At 39.6% G+C, this 21440-nt stretch overlaps 1 protein-coding gene across 11 annotated transcripts in view; it reads right to left on the bottom strand.

Annotated features, from left to right (window-relative positions):
- The window catches only part of RFWD3 (ring finger and WD repeat domain 3), a 40670-nt gene that overhangs the window by 9508 nt on the left and 9722 nt on the right, over nt 1-21440 (bottom strand). For 4 of the 11 annotated variants that reach the window (XM_081508698.1, XM_081508694.1, XM_081508700.1 and 1 more), the window contains 10 exons: nt 21135-21334; nt 20278-20348; nt 14146-14340; nt 13958-14049; nt 9934-10048; nt 9209-9431; nt 3771-3921; nt 2852-3028; nt 1886-2100; nt 415-626 (listed from right to left, as the gene is read on the bottom strand). In XM_081508698.1, the coding sequence (XP_081364824.1) occupies nt 415-626; nt 1886-2100; nt 2852-3028; nt 3771-3921; nt 9209-9431; nt 9934-10048; nt 13958-14049; nt 14146-14340; nt 20278-20348; nt 21135-21334 (1651 nt within the window). Of the gene's footprint in view, nt 1-382; nt 627-1885; nt 2101-2851; nt 3029-3770; nt 3922-9208; nt 9432-9933; nt 10049-13957; nt 14050-14145; nt 14341-20277; nt 20349-21134; nt 21335-21440 lie in introns of all 11 variants that reach the window. The other 7 variants (XM_081508699.1, XM_081508695.1, XM_081508705.1 and 4 more) reach the window with 4 other exon arrangements.

The following is a 21440-nucleotide window of genomic DNA, read 5'->3' as shown; positions in this document are numbered from 1 at the left end:
CACTTTTTCCATATACTGCACAAATCTGTTTCTGCATTTCAGTCAAGTTTTACCTTTCTTGAAATAATAAAGCATAATATGCTGAAAACATTGTTTTTCCTTCCACTGTCAATATTAAAATGGCTACACAAAAATTCACCAATTTTGACAAGCCTTATTTTTAATACACACTGATATGATAGCTGTCACAATACAATCTAACAAAACTGTTTCAAATGAAGTTAAAGACAACTATGTGCTACTAGAGCCATCAACAGAAAAAAACAAACTTTTTGGCCAACCCAATAAAGTGTGACTTGTATAAGAAATAGCTAAGCAACCACACATATACACATATGAAGGTACGTGCAATTATGGAGAACTTTAGTTTTTTGCTTTATACACATCAGTATAAAAAACTGACAGACTACTCACCAGGGCAGATTTTGATGCTTCATCCCCAGTACACACCAGGATGCTGCCATTATTCTCTGGATTTTGGAAAATGGCACTCTTGGTTAGCAATTTGCAGGAGGGTCCCCCAAGGAATGTTTGTACAGGATGGCAGGAGCAGATGGGCTCTCCAGCATTATCCCGTTTATAGGACATCTCCATGAGCACACTTCGTAAGGTGTTGTGATTTTTATCTAAGAGAAAGAGAAATCAGTATGGATCTGTAGGGATGGTCCAAAGAAATTAAGCAAGTACCTAAACTTGGTTGTAACACAGTTGAGTAGAAAAGGCAGTTTTATCAAACCATCATGAATAGCTACAGAGCAAACATAGTAAGAACAAATATAGCACAAATGAAATTCAGAACTCTGGGCTATAGGATGAAATAAGTTATCTACAGTAGGTTTTTGTCTATGAGGAAACAATTCTGAGAATGAGCTAGCCTTTTTAGGAAAATCACTGTATCCAGCTGGACTTCTGTTTGGGTTTTTATCTTCCTTAAGGGTTCCGGCTACAAGGTCTTTTCCTTCCCCCAGTGAGGACCCCACTAATATCTGGAACTGTACAAATAAAGTGAAAGCATATTATCACAGAAGGGGAAACATATCACTGTGGTTCTGCTGAGAGGCAAACAAAAGCTAGAGAACAGAATGGGATCTCCAAGCTTTCCACACGTCATAGCAAATCCGTGGAGACAGAGGACCTAGGAGATGGGTCCAAAAGGGAAAGGAGAGTCTGCTGAGGCAGCTTCTCAGCTCAAACAAAACTTAAAAATGATTAGGTCAACCCACAACTAGCAGAACTATGGGCACTTTAATGACTATTTCTGACCAAAACATCTACTTGACCATCAATATAGCTCACCAGATTGGATTCATTATCTTTCAGCTAGAAAAAAACCTGTGAATTTAAGTAGAGTTGGTCAAGGGTCGCAGTCCTGGTTCTGGAAGCTGTGAGAAGTTCAGCTGGCTAGGACCACCATGGTTGTCCATTTACTCCCCACTTAACTTTGCTGGCCCCAAATAAGGAAGAACAGCTAACAGCTTAGTGTCTGGGCCTTCTACATGACTGCTTTCACCTGGGCCTTCCTTGTAAGTGAACTGAGGGGAGAGCAGAAGACATGAAACTGATGTTAAGGGTAGCTAAGTGGCCTCAAGAGCAGGTCTCCTCATTCCATTACTGTAGTAAGTCAGAGAGGATCCTAAAGCGGCTAATTCCACTTCCAAGGAGTACCTGGCCAAGCATGTCTCAGTTCACACAAGTGAGGGACAGGGAGGCAGGCTCCACAGAAGCCCTTGGGGCCACCATCCTCCCTACAGGAGCAAGAGCTGTTAGTCCATGAGGGGCTGACCAGCACCACCTGAAAGCTAGGTCAAGCTCTCCTTTCCTCCCCTCTACCAATCTGCTTCCAAACCAACCACAGGTCCCATGAGGACACCCCAACAACACTCACCAGGCCTATAGGTCACAAGACAGTGGCGGGTGCTGCTCTCTACCTGAAAATCTACGTAGCCTCCAGGCTCCATGGGCAGCACATGAGGCCAATGAGTAAAACCCATTTTTAGCTCCCAAAAAGAGGCATTCTCCAATGTTCCAGCCAACACTCCACCATATGGAAATGCAGCAGAGGCAGCTCTGGGTACATATGACAGGGATACCAGCGGGCATCTGAAGGGAAAGAAAGGAAACCAAGTCTTACCTGCCAATATTTGAACTACTTCAGGCCCCACTATGAGGAGTCAAGGACATTCCTACCTCTATAGAAGAAATTTCTGTGAGTCACTGTCCTCTGATATCTGATAAAAACTACCAACCCACTCTGTAGGAACAAAAGGGCATATATATGTGTAATATTCCACACCCAGTTTCAGAGGAGATTCCACATGCTATAAAAGCAATGGGGAAAAAATAGAGTAGGAAATTTAACAGTACAAGATTACAAACACAAGGAAGCCTCACTGGTGTGAAGCTTCTGGAAATGGGGTTAGACACACACACAAGAAAAGTCAGGAAGGAAATTCAACTTATACATCCAATAAACTAAAGCTTCCAATCTGTAGTTGACAGACTCCCTCAATTGAAATACAGCCTAGAGAATTCCCTGGTGGTCCACTGGTTAGTTCACAACAGGCCAAGAAACGTAACCAAGGTCACACAGCTCATAGTAGTGATTTTATTTTGGCACACTGGGTGATGTGTAATTCTATGAATCTGGTTATACTTGGTACGAGAACTTTCTGCCATATGAACTATCATGAACACAAACTCTAGGATCTTACTGATTCTGAAGTGAGAATAGATCAGAGGACTCAGAGAACTGCCCTCTGTGAGAAATTCTGATCAACTGTGAAACACTCGTAAAAGAGAGGATTAATATAACAGTCCAAGAGAAAGCTGTTACTTTCAGGTGGCTCCCTACCTAGCTCTCTGAGGCACTAACTCCTGGACGTGAGAGCTTGTATTTCGAAGGTCATACAAGAGAATTGAACCATTGACCAGTCCAGCATAGATGTAATTGTTTTCATCAAGACACCAGCAGCAGCTCCAGACAGGCCGCCCAGCATTGTAAGTCTGGACCACGGTATTTGTTTCCAGGCTGTAGAGTTACAAAAGACTTTTACAACTATGCATTACAAAAATCAAATACAGAACCAAGATGTAAAGATAAGAACACAACCACACACCAAAACTATATGGATTGCGGAGATAACTCCTTTTAATTCCACAATATTTGTTTTGGAGGATACAGATTTTCCTCCTAAGCTCTCAGAAGAATAAGTTAAAGGGACAGATATCCTATATCCTTCTCCACGGCTACCTATTAAACAGGTATTCAATATTTAATACTGAAAAATTAGAAAACACATATAAGAAAAATAAAAAGTTATAATCCAACTATCCAGAGGTAGTTATTAATAACACTTTGGTATTTAACCTTCTTTTTTTCCTTCTATTTTTCAATACTACTAAAATAAGCCATAGCATATGGATATATATAAAACATAACAGTATTGATACACTGAGTTTTGGGGTAAAATTAAGCTGAAGCATTCTTGAAAAGTCAAAAGATATATATCTGCATGGTTTAAGATATATTTTGTAGCATATATAATTTTAAAGAAATGGACCACCGCATATTCAGTTTTGCAATCAGCTGTGTCCACTTCTTAAAGCAATACATTTAAAATTCAACGAACCTGGATCTCAGAAAACAATGCCTTGGACAGCTCCCATCCCATCCCCACCCCAAAAGCCAAGGTCATTATAACACAGATACTAATTTCCAAGCTATTCAACACTAGGCATCCCAAGGCCCATCTTCCCCACAGAGCACTCACCTGGTGAGTTTAATTGTGCTGTCCAGGGAAGCAGAGACAAGTAAGCCTTTGGATCGACTGCTGAAAGCCAGTCCACGTATTTGTTTGCCGTGCATAGGAATATACTGACTGCTTTTCATGTTGGCAGTACTCAACATCTTAACACCAAAGCCTGCCAAATTGATGAGAGAGTGAAACAGATCACTGAAAGTCAATTTAGGGCAAAGGAAACTACCACTTCAAGCAGCATCTTTGTTCACCTTTCTTGGCATGTCAGTTTCTGGGGAAAAAACTAGTCGAACAAAGAAAATAACTCCCAGGTGGTAATTTATTTTAAAAAGTACTGCTGCTGCTGCTACTGCTACTGCTAAGTCGCTTCAGTCGTGTCCGACTCTGCGACCCTATAGACGGCAGCCCAACAGGCTCTGCCGGCCCTAGGATTCTTCTATCCCAAATGTCTATCAAGTATATGAGAAACCATCATATATACACACATACAGTGTATGTATATATGTATATATGTATATACATATATACATACAGTGGAACACTACCCAGCAATAAAAAGAAATGGACTACTGACAGACACAATAATATGGATCATCTTTATAAAGTTACGTTGAAAGAACCCAGACAAAAAGAGTAACACTGTATGGCTCCAGTTATGTAAAATTCTAGAAAATATAAACTAATATATTGAGATAGAAAGTAGTTGCCTTGGGATGCAGAGAGGAGGGAGGAACAGGTGGATGATGGATTACAAAGAGCCTGAGGAAACTTTCAGGGCGACTGATATGTTCACTAACTTGATTGTTACGATGGTTTTAGAAGTGTATACATATATTGATACATAAATCAATACTCAACAAATTGTATATCACATTAAGGATGTGCAGTTTACTGTATATCAATTATACAGTAATAATAAAGCTTTTAAAGGAAAGCGAGAGACTAGTCTTTCTGAACCACAGATACTCAAAAATGTAGATGAGAGAGTGAACAACAAAGAATAGAGATAGGTAATTTCTGTGTCATGTGGTCAAGATGTTACATTTTTCTGAAACAGAATGAAAATAGGTAAAACCCAGTATCTTAATGTATATCATTCCAAGAGGGGAAAAGAAAGCCAAACACTTGTCCTTTTAAATTTGTTACTCTGTTCTCTTACCAGGGTATAATAATACATTTATTTTATCAAGTATATATTTAATCTGAGTTATACACTAACAAAATTTGTCAAACCTTAGATTTAAGATATTCTTGAGGGACTTCAACATTCTAGGAATCAGCGAACTAAGATGGACTGGAATGGGTGAATTTAACTCAGATGATCCTTATATCTACTACTGTGGGCAAGAATCGGTTAGAAGAAATGGAGTAGCCATCATGGTCAACAAAAGAGTCCAAAATGCAATACTTGGATGCCAATCTCAAAAACGATAGAATGATCTCTGTTCGTTTCCAAGGCAAACCATTCAATATCACGGTAATCCAAGTCTATGCCCCAACCAGTAACGCCGAAGAAGCTGAAGGTGAACGAGTCTATGAAGACCTACAAGACCTTCTAGAACTAACACCCAAAAAAGATGTCCTTTTCATTATAGGGGACTGGAATGCAAAAGTAGCAAGTCAAGAAACACCTGGCGTAATAGGCAAGTTTGGCCTTGGAGTACAGAATGAAGCAGGGCAAAGGCTAATAGAGTTTTGCCACAAGAACGCACTGGTAATAGCAAACACCCTATTCCAACAACACAAGAGAAGACGCTACACGTGGACATCACCAGATGGTCAACACCGAAATCACACTGATTATATTCTTTGCAGCCAAAGATGGAGAAGCTCTATACAGTCAGCAAAAACAAGACCGGGAGCAGACTGTGGCTCAGATCATGAACTGCTTATTGCCAAATTCAGACTTAAATTGAAGAAAGTAGGGAAAACCACTAGACCATTCAGGTACGACCTAGATCAAATCCCTTATGAGTATACAGTGGAAGTGACAAATAGATTTAAGGGACTAGACCTGATAGACAGAGTGCCTGATGAACTATGGACAGAGGTTCATGACATTGTACAGGAGACAGGGATCAAGAAAATCCCCATGGAAAAGAAATGCAAAAAAGCAAAATGGCTGTCTGAGGAGGCCTTACAGATAGCTGGGAAGAGAAGAGAAGCGAAAAGCAAAGGAGAAAAGGAAAGATATTCCCATCTGAATGCAGAGTTCCAAAGAATAGCAAGGAGCGATAAGAAAGCCTTCCTCAGCGATCAGTGCAAGGAAATAGAGGAAAACAACAGATTGGGAAAGACTAGAGATCTCTTCAAGAAAATTAGAGATACCAAAGGAACATTTCATGCAAAGATAGGCTCAATAAAGGACAGAAATGGTATGGACCTAACAGAAGCAGAAGATATTAAGAAGAGGTGGCAAGAATACACAGAAGAAGTGTACAAAAAAGATCTTCATGACCCAGATAATCACGATGGTATGATCACTCACCTAGAGCCAGACATCCTGGAATGTGAAGTCAAGTGGGCCTTAGAAAGCATCACTACGAACAAAGCTAGTGGAGGTGATGGAATTCCAGTTGAGCTATTTCAAATCCTCAAAGGTGATGCTGTGAAAGTGCTGCACTCGATATGCCAGCAAATTTGGAAAACTCAGCAGTGGCCACAGGACTGCAAGAGGTCAGTCTTCGTTCCAATCCCAAAGAAAGGCAATGCCAAAGAATGCTCAACCTACCGCACAATTGCACTCATCTCACATGCTAGTAAAGTAATGCTCAAAATTCTCCAAGCCAGGCTTCAGCAATACGTGAACCGTGAACTTCCAGATGTTCAAGCTGGTTTTAGAAAAGGCAGAGGAACCAGAGATCAAATTGCCAACATCCGCTGGATCATCGAAAAAGCAAGAGAGTTCCAGAAAAACATCTATTTCTGCTTTATTGACTATGCCAAAGCCTTTGACTGTGTGGATCACAATAAACTGTGGAAAATTCTGAAAGAGATGGGAATACCAGACCATCTGACCTGTCTCTTGAGAAACCTGTATGCAGGGTCAGGAAGCAACAGTTAGAACTGGACATGGAACAATAGACTGGTTCCAAATAGGGAAAGGAGTCCGTCAAGGCTGTATATTGTCACCCTGCTTATTTAAGTTATATGCAGAGTACATTATAAGAAACGCTGGGCTGGAAGAAACACAAGCTGGAATCGAGATTGCCGGGAGAAATATCAATAACCTCAGATATGCGGATGACACCACCCTTACGGCAGAAAGTGAAGAACAACTAAAGAGACTCTTGATGAAGGTGAAAGAGGAGAGTGAAAAAGTTGGCTTAAAGCTCAACGTTCAGAAAACTAAGCTCATGGCATCCGGTCCCATCACTTCATGGCAAATAGATGGGGAAACAGTGGAAACAGTGTCAGACTTTATTTTTTTGGCTCCAAAATCACTGCTGATGGTGATTGCAGCCATAAAATTAAAAGACGCTTACTCCTTGGAAGGAAGGTTATGGCCAACCTTGATAGCATATTTAAAAGCAGAGACATTACTTTGCCAACAAAAGTCCGTCTAGTCAAGGCTCTGGTTTTTCCAGTGGTCATGTATGGATGTGAGAGTTGGACGGTGAAGAAAGCTGAGTGCCGAAGAACTGATGCTTTTGAACTGTGGTGTTGGAGAAGACTCTTGAGAGTCCCTTGGACTGCAAGGAGATCCAATCAATCCATCCTAAAAGAGATCAATCCTGGGTGTTCATTGGATGGTCTGATGTTGAAGCTGAAACTCCAGTACTTTGGCCACCCCATGCGAAGGGTTGACTCACTGGAAAAGACCCTAATGCTGGGTAGGATTGGGGGTGGAAGGAGAAGGGGACGACAGAGGATGAGATGGTTGGATGGCATAACTGACTCGATGGTCATGGGTTTGGGTAGACTCCGGGAGTTGGTGATGGACAGAGAGGCCTGGCGTGCTGCAATTCATGGGGTCGCAAAGAGTCGGACACGACTGAGCGACTGAACTGAACTGAACTGAACTGAGGGACTTCCCTGGTGGTCCAGTGTTTAAGAATTTGTCTTGCAATGTAGGAGATATGGTTTCAATCCCTGGTCTCTAAACTAAGATCCCACACGCCACAGAGCAACTAAGCCCTGCACTTCAACTACTAAAGCCTGTGCACTCTAAAGCCCGCCAGTCGCAACTAGAGAGCTCAAGATCTGCAAAGAAAGATCCCGCACGATGCAACTAAGACCCAATGCAGCCAAATAAATAAGCGAGTTGAGACACTTGAAAAAAAAGATAGCCTTGAATCACACTTCTCCTTTGCTAGGGAATCAAGTGAGAGAAAGTTTATTGTGATTTCTGCTAAAACAGAATTAGCAGAGTCAGAGAAACAAACACAGAAACTATAGGTTTAAAATGAACAAGGGAACTTGAGATTTTGCCTAATCATTAGAGGAAACAAGAAATTAGCATTATCAGTCTATCAGGAAGAGCTGGCTGTGAAGAATAGAACAGACACACTAAGAAATAAAGGAACGGATTACACCCAATTTGGGGATCAACTGGAATAAATATTTTTCCAATTAATGGGGAAGGTTTCACTTGAAGATAAATCTTTTTATTAAAACTGTGAATGGAATATAGACACATTATAAATAATTCTTTTACTTCCCCCTCAATTGGAGCCTCCTGATAGCCTCTCAACTCACAGTTAGTATCAGTGAACAGACAAATGTATGATATTTAAGGGATTCCACTACAAATCCTGTACATACCTAAGTATGAGGGACACAGTTTTGAAGCATTTGAAAGGAACTTCTAAGTGGGGAGACACTAAATCAGGCAGAAGCAAAGGGACCTTACATTTGGCAGAAATCACAGGCTGAAGAGAGCAGGAAAAAATATCTACAACACTGGGCCTGTGAGGTTTGGTTTTCAACATTAAGACAACCTAAAATTAAACTTGAAAAGCACGCACACACACAAAAATCAGTATAATATTAATAAAATAATAATGTTCCCAAATTCTTTTACTTGGAATTTGTCAATCAGCACACTACTGAAAATAAGCATTCAATCTTGTTTTAACTTGAATTAGACCTTGGGGTAGTGTTTTTTCAAATATTTCTAGTCTAAAATGAATCTGTATTTTAGCAGGACATACAAGCAATTATAGTCCTTAACCTTGGACAACTCACACTTCTAAGTACGTCTTCTCTCACTTTACCATGGTTCACCATCTCTGCGCTTCTGGTGAACAAGTTTACAGAAGTCAGACAGTACAGACATCTTTGTAGTACCCTAAAGTATCTGTATCAAGGAAATTAACTAGGAAAAAAGTAATCTGGTGGGTTGTGGACAGTGTTCACCTACTAGTGAGTCCTGGATTATCCAAAAAGGGAGGAAATAAATAAACCGAGTCCAACAGTGAACATAAAAATTGAGTTTCTGGACTATTCACCTGGAAGGAAGGCGGCCTGAGGAGAAGGTTGTGATACCACCAGGCAGCTCAAAGCATCACAGTATGTCATGACTCGACAGTTGCCTGTTTGAGACACTGTGAATGTCTTCTGGAAATGGTACTTCTGTTGACTCTGGCTGGAGGGCAGGCCACTTAGGAAATGTGGTTGGGAACCCCCAGGCTGTTGTGAGATCTTATCCTGACCGACAAGTTTTTGCAAGTCCTAAAACGAAAACGATTTTGAAGACGTAAAGCATTTTTGTCTGGTATTACCCTCAAATACAATTCTTTGATCTAATATACGGATATTTATCCTTTACATGAAAATGTTAACATGAATTCTAAAGAATTGCTGCAGTTTTCACAAGCATATTTCAACAAGCAATTGAAATAGGGAGAGCACAGAATCATAAAGGGCTGAAAGTCCTTAATGATTTAGACAGTCACTTTGTCTAAAATTCTCACTTTACTGGTAGATTCAAGGAAGTGAAATGACCTAAACAAGTTGTGAATGATCAGGTGGCTGTTCAATTTTTTTTTTAATTCAGGATGCAGTAGAATTCATCATAAAGCTCCTATGTAAGTTCTAATAAAAAATAAACAGTTGATCATGTTTCCTTCCTGAAACTTGGTAAATCCTATTTGTATCTGAGTGAAACTAAATATTTGGATGCCTTCTTAATTCCTATTCCAACAGTTCTTTGGATTAGAAAAGGCAAACTTACCTGAACACGATTTTGAAGTCTAGAGCATTCATCAGTGAGGGCTTGAAGCTGCAGCCGACACTGTGCCGAGTCTAACTCAGCCTTCTTCCTCAGCTTCTGTTCCTTTTGTAAGGAACTAGAGGGGGAAAGCCAGCAACAGGTGGAGATTAGAAAGGCTACAAAAGACTTCTCATCAAGATGCATAGTAAGTTCATGATACTATATACTCACTTTGACTATAAATATGTCATGATAGGGAATAAAATATAACAAGAGAAAAATCTCTCAAACCGAGAAACATTACAGAAGAGTAGCAGACAGGGCTGAGCTCATCAGCCTACTGCAGTGGGTCTCACTGTTGAGGTAGGCAATCACCAGGAATTTGGCTCTTACTAAGGAATGGGGACATAAAATGCAAAATGAGGGATTAGAGCCAAGTTCACTGAGTTAGAGCCAAATTAGAAAAAAGTAAAATGACCTGTTAAAAGACCAAGATCATATACTGGATAAAAAGAAAATCAGCTATTGGATGTTCATGAGATATTCAAATAAATAACACTATAAAAAGAGGTTGCAAGTTTAAAAAAAGTATACACCAGGTAAATGCTAAAAAAAAAACAAGACTGATTACAATTAAGAAGGATGAATAAGCATAAAGAGGAATAATGTACAATGAAAGGACACATTCATAGGTATGAAAATCATAAATTCACATTTCAAAACATGAAATGAAAACAGAGATTTCCACTCCAATAAGATAGGGGAGAAAAAATATGGAAATTGGAAAGGAAGGGATAAAGTGGCTCTTATTTATCTTCATGGAAAATTCAAGAGAACCCACAAGCTATTAAGAGTTTAGTAAGGTTACTAGAGTTAAGATCAAGAAAATTAGATCAACAGCATTCCCATACACCAGACAGGTGATTTGTAAACGTAACAAAAAAAATTCATTCAAAATAGCATTCTAACAGCAACCTAGGAATAAAGCTAAGGCCTTTAAGAAGCAAAATACAGTTATAAAAGACATAAGGAAACAGTGAATAAGTGAAAGGATATTATATAATGTTGATGGCTAGAAAGACTAAACTAAAGCACTAGAACTAACAGATTCTAGAACAAAAGAGTAGTCCATTTATAATACAGAAACTTAATTTAGAATAGAAGTAGCAATTGAAATTTATAGATAGGACATACTTCGCTAAAATTAAAAACTTTTTCAACAAAGGATACCATAAACAAGTCAAAGAGACAAATCAAGATGAAGGTGACATGACTAGAAGATGACATTTGCAATGTGCACAACCAACAAAGCGTTAGTGTGAGGAGAACAAAGAACTATTAATCAGTAAGAAACAAATTAATATATTTGGCTCAATATAAATGAGTAAAATATTTGAACACAATTTATAGAAGAGTATGTTCAACCTCATAAGCAATTGAGAAAAACCTCTTAAGAAAAGCAAATTAAAGTAAACGCTACTTCACTCCATGAAACTGGCAAAATTAAGTCTGATAATATAAAGTATATGAAGGTGTGAAAAAAATGAGAAATCTCTTACATTACTGCTGCTGGTATAAACTGGAAGAGCCTCTAGGAAGAGCAATTTGACAATATCTAGTAAAGTTGAAATTACATGTACCCTATGATAAAGTAAATGCATTTCTAGATGTAATGAAACTCTCACCCATTTCTCTGCAGCATGGCTTATACTAATGAAAACTGAAAACTACCTGTCTACCAATACAAAATACATACAGGAAAACTCTACAGAACTAGAACACTTTATAGAAATCAAAATGAACCAATGAGAGCTACATACATCAACTAGGATTTGTGCCTCAGAGTATTAAGCAAAATCAAGCTACAGAAGAAAAACTATAATCCAACAACATTTGCATAAAATGTGAAAACTTTCTAAATCACACTGTATGGGCTTTATGGCCATAGATCATCTGAGGAAAGAGATGGAATTAAGAAAAACTTAGTGCACAAGGAAGCCTCTTCGGTATCTATAAGGATATATTTCTTTTTCAAAAGACCCAAAACAAATATGGAAAATGTTAAGATTTGATAAAATTGAGCCTGTGGGTATTCATCCTATCAGTCTCGGTATGTATCACCATTTTGAAATTTTTCTCAAGAGGCTAAGGAGTACACCAATTGTAGTAATCAGCAAAGTTTTAAATACAATCATGCATTAATAGCCAACCCTACTGGTTTTGCCTTTTCAAGAAAATTTCCCACACCGTGTACCTGTCATTTTAACATACTACAAATAAATATTCATTGGAGTGAATAAAAAAAGGCAAACAAGGAGTAAAATTAATACATCTGTAATTCCACTTTACAGTGACGACTTATATGTTTTTTCCAGTTTGCAAAAATATAATCACACTAACAACATGCTTTTACATGCTGCTGCTGCTGCTGCTGCTAAGTCGCTTCAGTTGTGTCCGACTCTGTGCGACCCCACAGATGGCAGCCCACCAGGCTCCCCCGTCCCTGGGATTATCCAGGCAAGGACACTGGAGTGGGTTGCCATTTCCTTCTCCAATGCATCATACTATATGTACTTCAACACCAGTTTTAATCAATGTATAGTATTTCATCACATGGATATGCCAGAGTTTACTCAACCAATTAATCTTCTTGGTTTGGATTATTAACTAAATGAAAAGCCTGATTAGACACATCTTTGAACGTATCTTTAATCATTTTTTCAGAATAAATGCCTAAGCAGAATTACTTTTAGACTTCTGAATTATATTGTCAAGGGCCTCTCTAAATGTTAATATCTATGTACATTTTTACCAGTAATGCATGAGCGAATCCACATCCCTGTACTCTCAATGCAGGGGGGGGGTGTTTTGGCTGCTGCTGCATGGCATGTGGAATCTCAGTTCCCCAACCAGGGAACAAACCTGCCTCCCCTGAATTGCAAGGCTGATTCTGACCACTGGACCACCAGGGAATTCTCAATCTTCACTGCTCTTCGAGCATATTTTATAAGTAGTGTTTTTAGCAACTGTCCATGGGATTTCCAAATCCCAATAATTTCTTGCATTGTATTGCTTCAGTTATGAGACCTCTTTGTAGAATACTGTGGCAGGAGGGCTTAGGGACACAAGAAGCAAAACTTTTCAGTTTTTAAAAAAGTGTCTTTAAGCCTATTCTAATGATAAGGAGATTGAGACTTGGAGTGTGTTCTAGATGGCAGTGAATTGGCTACAATGAGTAACACAGGGGATTCCCTGATTCAGTGTTCACCGAATTTAGTGGCAGAGGCAGACAGTAAAGGCAATCCCTTAGGGAAGAAGCTGGACAGGCTACCAAAAAATCCAGGCTATCTTTCTATGTGGTTCTGCTGCCCAGCTTAAGTGTGAGGTATTACTGTATGGCTAAAGGTTTCTCTACGACTTTTGATTTCAGGAGGGCTTACCGGACCATGTCTTGGCCTCCTCAAGTCATATTACCAAAGACTTAAGTCTTAGCGCTGACTCCAAGTTCACAGGAATGCCAAAGTGCTCCTGCAGAGCCACCTGTTCCAATCAGCACATAACACTCAGGCCCTGAAAATGGAGGCTTACGAGAGGTGCTGAGCACACAGACAAACGCAGCAGTCTACCACCTGTTGCTCTTCTTTCAACCCCCTCTCTTTCAAGAAAGGAGACTTTCATCCTCTACTTCTCAGCTCTGTTTTCCTGTGCACTGACTTCATTTTCTGATATTCTATACTAGCTTTTGTCCCTGAAGAGTTCAAGCAAAAGTCCTGGGGCTTACATTCATTGAGGTAGGTGAAATCACAATAATTTGTTACTCCAAGTCATCCCTTTTAATCCTATATGGAGAGCAAGCCGTGCATCAGGTGATCAGACATGTATCATAAGTCACAATGTTAGAGCGCCAACAATCCCCAGAGATCCCCAGTTAGAGTCCAAGGAAAGCCTCAGAATCATACAAAGAGTGACTCATACCCCCTTTTCCAGATGAGCCTACAAAGAACCAAAAAGGAATATTCCAGCTAGACAGACTCTTTCCACCTACCTCTTCATGAGCTCCTGCTCACTAGTGTCCAAAGCTCTCAAGGTCCGGGCATAAAGGACAACGATATCACTTTGCTTGGCTTTCTTGTTGCACTAAGGAGCCCAACAGGACACAATTAGTGTGGTTCTAGGAATCCTGACTAAACATGTTGACTGTGCACATACACAGTTCTTAACTAGGGTCTTTACCTGGGGACATTTTCGGGTCTGTCCTCTGAGCCACCTCGAAATGCATTTGTACCCAAACAGGTGCCCACAGCGCAGTGCAGAGAGCCGGTGATCCCCCGCACTGGTCCACTCCTCCAAACATATCGTGCAAGTGTCCCCTTCTTCCTCATCCACGGAAGCAGAGGTTAGAGAAGGGTTAGACTTCTGGGGAGACTGCTGGATGGAAACCAGAATACATTCAAATTAGAGAAAATGCAAAATCTGTCTTGAAGATATGAAACTAACAAATTAACAAAAATCACACAAAAATGAAACAAACCCAATTGAAAAATGCCAAAGAAAAACCCCAACAACCATGAATCACTTCCCATTCTTTCCAGAGTCCAATCTGGTCAAAGATAATATAAACCGTGAAAATATTATTATCCTTTAAACTCAGGAAATTCTTGATTTTTTCATTAAAATGACAAAAAGGAGCTATATTTACTAAGATATTAAAACAAAACAAACTCAGAAGTGACCTAGTTAAATAACAACAGGGAATATTAAGTCTTTTATACATTAGAAATTAGGTTCATAATTCAAGCAGCTATAAAATATCTGGTTCATGTGAATAAAGAAAAAAATACAAGGGAAAAGAGAAAGGAATATAAACAGCTCACACAAAAGACAAATGGTTAGTAAGTGTTCAGGTATAATTAAAGAAACGAAAATTAAACTATGTTTTTAATTCTTTTCATCTATTAGATAATGTCTGGTAACACGCAGCACTGAGGGTGAGGGAGAAATGGGCATGCTTACATACTGCTGCTGCAAGCAGAAACTGGCACAAATTTTCTAGAGGGCAACATGGCATTATATATCAAAACTAAAAATACAAACATCCTTCCTTTGATAAAGCAACCTCTCTGGAAGAAATATATCTCATGAATATAACCACAAATATTTGCCAAGACAATAATGCAAAGATGCTCAGTGCAGCATGATCTTAGTAGGAAGCAACAATAGTGCACATGGCAAGGGAAGAGTTAACTAAAAATGTATTCCTATGTAAAAACACTATGCAGCTATTACTACCAGTAAGAATGAGATTCAATTTTATGTTGGATAGTCACTAAGTTGTGTCCGATTCTTTGCGACCCCATGGACTGTAGCCCACCAGGCTCGTCTGTCCATGGGACTTCCCAGGCAGGAATACTGGAGTAGGTAGCCATTTCCTTCCATTTTATGTAATGACAATAAAAAGCTCTCCAAGAGAAACTTCTCTGGTGGTCTAGTGACAGGGAATCTGCATTCCAATGCAGGGGACGTGGGTTTGATCCCTGCTCAAGGAACTAGGATTCCACATGCCAAAGAGCAACTAAGCCTAGGCACTGCAACGACTGCACCTGTGCACTCCAGAGCACAGAGAAGAGGAGAAGAGGAGAAGCTTATGTGCTGCAACTAAAGAAGCTCCTGTGTGCTGCAACGAAGACCCAGCACAGCCAAAATTAATTAAAAGAAAAATAAAAAGACATGGCTAGAATCAAGATTAGTTGAGCAATTAATCACACATTTAATCATTTAGCCCTACAATTAAAAAAAAAGCTCTCCAAGATACAACAAATCAGGGGCAAAAGAAACCACCAGTCCTGGAACAGGATAGTATATAATCTCTCTCATGTAAATTTTAAAATAGAGCATTTAAATGAATTCAGTAAAGTTGAAGGATACAAAATTCATCTACAGAAATGTGTTGCATTGCTACACACTAACAGTGAACTATCAGAAAGAGAAATTAAGAAAATATAATACCAGACCATCTGACCTGTCTCTTGAGAAACCTGTATGCAGGGTCAGGAAGCAACAGTTAGAACTGGACATGGAACAACAGACTGGTTCCAAATAGGAAAAGGAGTACGTCAAGGCTGTATATTGTCACTCTGCTTATTTAACTTATATGCAGAGTATATCATGAGAAACGCTGGGCTGGAAGAAACACAAGCTGGAATCAAGATTGCCAGGAGAAGTATCAATAACCTCAGATATGCAGATGACACCACCCTTACGGCAGAAAAGTGAAGAGGAACTAAAGAGCCTCTTGATGAAAGTGAAAGAGGAGAGTGAAAAAGTTGGCTTAAAGCTCAACGTTCAGAAAACAAAGATCATGGCATCTGGCCCCACCGCTTCATGGCAAATAGATGGGGAAACAGTAGAAACAGTGTCAGACTATTTTTTTGGGCTCCAAAATCACTGCTGATGGTGATTGCAGTCATAAAATTAAAAGACGCTTACTCCTTGGAAGGAAGGTTATGGCCAACCTTGATAGCATATTTAAAACAGAGACATTACCTTGCCAACAAAAGTCCGTCTAGTTAAGGCTATGGTTTTTCCAGTGGTCATGTATGGGTGTGAGAGTTGGACGGTGAAGAAAGCTGAGCGCTACAGAATTGATGCTTTTGAACTGTGGTGTTGGAGAAGACTCTTGAGAGTCCCTTGGACTGCAAGGAGATCCAACCAATCCATCCTAAAGGAGATCAATCCTGGGTGTTCATTGGAAGGACTGATGTTGAAGCTGAAACTCCAATACTTTGGCCACCTCATGCGAAGAGTTGACTCACTGGAAAAGACCCTAATGCTGTATAGGATTGGGGGCAGGAGGAAAAGGGGACGACAGAGGATGAGATGGTTGGATGGCATCACCAACTCGATGGATATGGGTTTGGGTAGACTCTGGGAGTTGCTGATGGATAGAGAGGCCTGGCATGCTGCAATTCACAGGGCCGCAAAGAGTCAGACACGACTGAGTGACTGAACTGAACCGAATCCCATTTATGAACCATATTAGAAAGAATAAAATAAACTAGAATTAAATCTGACCAAAGAGGTAAAAGACCTGTACCCTGAAACCTATGACATTGATGAAAGAAACTGAAGATGACACAAACAATTGGAAAAACATATTATGCGCACTGGAAGAATCAGATTGGAAGAATTAACATTGTTAAAATAATCATACTTCCACCAAGGCAATCTACAGATGTAATGCAATCCCTGCCAAAATATGAACAGCATTTTTCATAGAACTAGACTAAATGATTTTAAATTTATATGAAAACAGAAGACTAGAAACAGCCAAAGCAATCTCAAGAAAGAAAACAAAGGTGGAAATATCACACTCTGATTTCAATCTGTACTACAAAGCTACAGTGATCACAACAGTATGGTACCATCACATAAGCAGACATACAGATCAACAGAACAGAACACAGGGCGCAAACACAAACCCACACTCACAGGGGCAATTAATTTATGAAAAAAGAGGCAAGAGTAGACAACAGGGAAAGACAGTCTCTTCAATAAATGGTGTTGGGAAATCTGGACAACTACATGCAAAAGAAATCAAACGACCACTTTTTCTAACTTTTTATTTTATAATGGACTATAACAATGCTGTGATAGTTTCAGGTGTGCCGCAAAGGGACTCAGCCAAACACTGGACTACTTTCTCACATCATATACAAAAGTAACCTCAAAATGGACTATAGATTTAAATAGAAGACCTGAAACCATAAAATTTGTAGAAGAAAACATAGGGACTAAAGCTCTTTGACAGCAGTCCTAGCAATATTTTTTTTGAATATGACTCCTCAGGCAAGGGAAGGAAGCAAAAATAAACAAACGAGACTATCAAACTAAAGCTTTTGCACACCAAAGGAAACTATCAACAAAATGAACAGGCAGCCTATCGAATAGGAGAAGATATTAACAAAAGATATACCTGATAAGGAGTTAATATCCAGAATAAAAAAAGAGCTCACACAACTCAACAACAAAGAAAACCTGATTAAAAATGGGCGAAAGGCTGGAATAAACATTTTTCCAAAGAGATGGCCAAGAAATGCCATAAAAACAAAAGATGCTCAACATGAGTAATTATCAGGGACATGCAAATTAAAACCACAAAGAGATACCACCTTATACCTGTCAGAATGGCTATCATCGAAACAACAACACATAGCAAGCATTGGCGAGGATAAGGAGAAAAGGAAGCACTTGTGAACTGTTGGTAGGAACATAAGTTGGTGCAGCCACTAAGGAAACAGTCTGGATTATGGATAAATACCATATGGTCTCACTTAAATAGAATCTAAAAAATAAAACAACAAAAAAACCTGCAGACTAACAAGACGCAGAGAACAAATGGGTGAGTGCCAAAGGGAAGGGAGTGGGGGGGTATGACAAAACAAGTTGAAGGGGATTAAGACGTACTAACTTGCACTCATCTCACACGCTAGTAAAGTAATGCTCAAAATTCTCCAAGCCAGGCTTCAACAGTACATGAACCGAGAACTTCCAGATGTTCAAGCTGGATTTAGAAAAGGCAGAGGAACCAGAGATCAAATTGCCAACACCCACTGGATCATAGAAAAAGCAAGAGAGTTCCAGAAAAACATCTACTTCAGCTTTATTGACTATGCCAAAGCCTTTGACTGTGTGGATCACAAAAAACTGTGGAAAATTCTTTAAGAGATGGGAATACCAGACCACCTTACCTACCTCCTAAGAAATCTGTATGCAGGTCAAGAAGCAACAGTTAGAACCAGACATGGAACAATGGACTTTCCAAACTGGGAAAGGAGTAAGATAAGGCTGTATACTGTCACCCTGCTTATTTAACTTATATGCAGGGTACATCATGTGAAATGCCGGGCTAGATGAATCACAAGCTGGAATCAAGATTGCAGGGAGAATTATCAATAACCTCAGATACGCAGATGACACCACCCTTATGGCAGAAAGCGAAGAGAAACTAAGAGTCTCTTGATGAAAGTGAAAGAGAGTGAAAAAGTTGGCTTAAAGCTTAACATTCAGAAAACTAAGATCATAGCATCTGGTCCCATCACTTCATGGCAAACAGATGGAGAAACAATGGAAACTGACAAGACTTTATTATCTTGGATTCCAAAATCACTGCAGATGGTGACAGCAGCCATGAAATTAAAAGATGCTTGCTCCGTGGAAGAAAAGCTATGGCCAACTTAGAGAGCACATTAAAAAGTAGAGACATTATTTTGCTGACAAAGGTCCGTCTAGTCAAAGCTATAGTTTTTCCAGTAGTCAAGGATGGATGTGACAGTTAAACCATAAAGCTGAGCACTGAAGAATTGATGCTTTTGAACTGTGGTGTTGGAGAAGACTCTTGAGAGTCCCTTAGACTGCAAGGAGATCCAACCAGTTAATCCTAATGGAAATCAGTCCTGAATATTCATTGGAAGGACTGATGCTGAAGCTGTAACTCCAATACTTTGGCCACCTGATGCAAAGAACTGGTCATTGGACAAGACAGTGATGCTGGAAAAGATTGAAGGCAGGAGGAGAAGGGCACAACAGAGGATGAGATGGTTGGACAGCATCACCAACTTGATGGACATAAGTCTGAGCAGCTCTGGGGAGTTGGTGATGGACAGGGAAGCCTGGCACGCTGCAGTCTATGGGGTCGCAAAGTGTTGGACACAACTGAGTGACTGAACTGAACTTTTAGTTATAAAATAATAAACCATGGGGATGTAATATATAGCATGGGGAATGTGGTCAATAATACTGTAATAGTTTTATATGGGGACAAATGGTTACTAAATTTATTGTGGTGATCACTTTATAATGTATGCAAATGTCAAGTCACTTTGCAGTACACCTAAAACTAACATTGTATGTCAACTGTATTTCAATAAAGGAAAAAATTATACATTAGTAAATTTACATGAGCATCATTTTTCTGAAGAGAATAAATAAAAAGAGAAACATGTAAAAAGTGAATCAATGATGTTTCAGAACTGGCAGGGTCCATATTTTATATAAATACACCCCACATTAAGGACAGTGATATTATTTTTAAAAATAAAAACTGTTTATCTCATAGCAAGCATTCTGCCAGACAGTTCATAAACTGCATTCATATCTGCTATTTTAATTGACACATAACCTTGTTAGGTAGGCAGGACAAGTTTTCAAACCTTCCCCTACCCTCTGTTTTTAAACCTAAGGGTAAGCAGTCACACAATTAATGAGTAACACCTGAGCCCCCTGCCTACAAAGTCTGTGCATTTTCCATTTTCGCCTGCAGTCTCCTTTTTAAATGCAAATGCAAATCTAAAAGAATGTTCATATTACCTGTTTGGGGAGAGTGTCTTCTCCACCAATACACATAACTTCTTGGTCTGTTGAGCTATCTTCTAGTTGCTCTGCCAAGTTGTTTCCAGAAAAGATGGGACAGGTAACATATAAAAGAAGATATAAGTCAGGTATGAGGCTAGCAGGAGAGCCTAACTCACCACAGCTTTCCCTTTTACAGCAACACTGCCAATTAGAAATGGCAGGGAGAGCAGATTCAGTCTCTGGTTGGGGAACTAAGATCCCGCATATCAAGGAGCCAAAAAAAAAAAAAAAGAATTCATTGATGCTATTCAATCTAAGACCCTATGAATACATTCACTATTCTTTTTAATGCTCAAATTGCCCCATCTTAGGCCACTAGGTTCTCTTTCAAGGTTGCACCTATGCCTACTGACATAACTCTGTAAGACAGACAGCTTTGCTTTCTACCACAATAAAATGCCCTAGGCTCATCTTATGTATCTGCTATCACAGACTTGGAAAAAAGTGACCAACTCAGTGGGTCACAAATCACATAAAATTGCAAGCCAGATCAAATCCTTTCTGTATAGTTATGGCCAGTGTAAGCTCATGGCATCACCAACTCAATGGACATGAGTCTGAGTAAACTCCGGGAGTTGGTAACAGACAGGGAAGCCTGGCGTGCTGCAGTCCATGGGGTCGCAAGGAGTTGGACACAACTGAGCGACTGAACTGACTGACTGAGTGTAAGCTCTGTACTATAAGCAGTAATCTATGACATCCGGAGTGAAGAGGAAAAGTATCAAAACACAAGTCTAGAGTTTCCAGCCTTCTGGAGTCTAAGCTTTTTGGATGCTGACCTTGTGAATGATATCTGGATAAAGAATACTCACCTTCTAAAACAGCTTCAGGCTCCTCTGCCTGGGCAACTCCCTCCTCAAACTCTGCGGAGCTGTCACTATCAGAATCAGAACTACCTGATACCTGCAAGTCATCAGAGACAGGATTCCTAGTCTCTGAATCGTAAGAGGTGGTTGACGAACGAGGCTGGGTCCTGCTCACTTGAAAGAAAGCATCCAACGGTGCTCTCAACCTATGCATGCAGAAAGACAACAGAATTCTAGTACAACATACTATCATCACAAGAATAATCCACAGTAATTTGGAGGTAAATCCTAGTCATTTTAATGCATCACCAG

Source organism: Giraffa tippelskirchi, chromosome 7 (assembly GCF_054371585.1).
Source record: "Giraffa tippelskirchi isolate mGirTip1 chromosome 7, T2T-mGirTip1v1.2.pri, whole genome shotgun sequence".
Taxonomy (NCBI): Eukaryota; Metazoa; Chordata; class Mammalia; order Artiodactyla; family Giraffidae; genus Giraffa; species Giraffa tippelskirchi.
Note: the sequence above shows the minus strand (reverse complement) of the source record. Positions and strands in the feature narration are given on the sequence as shown.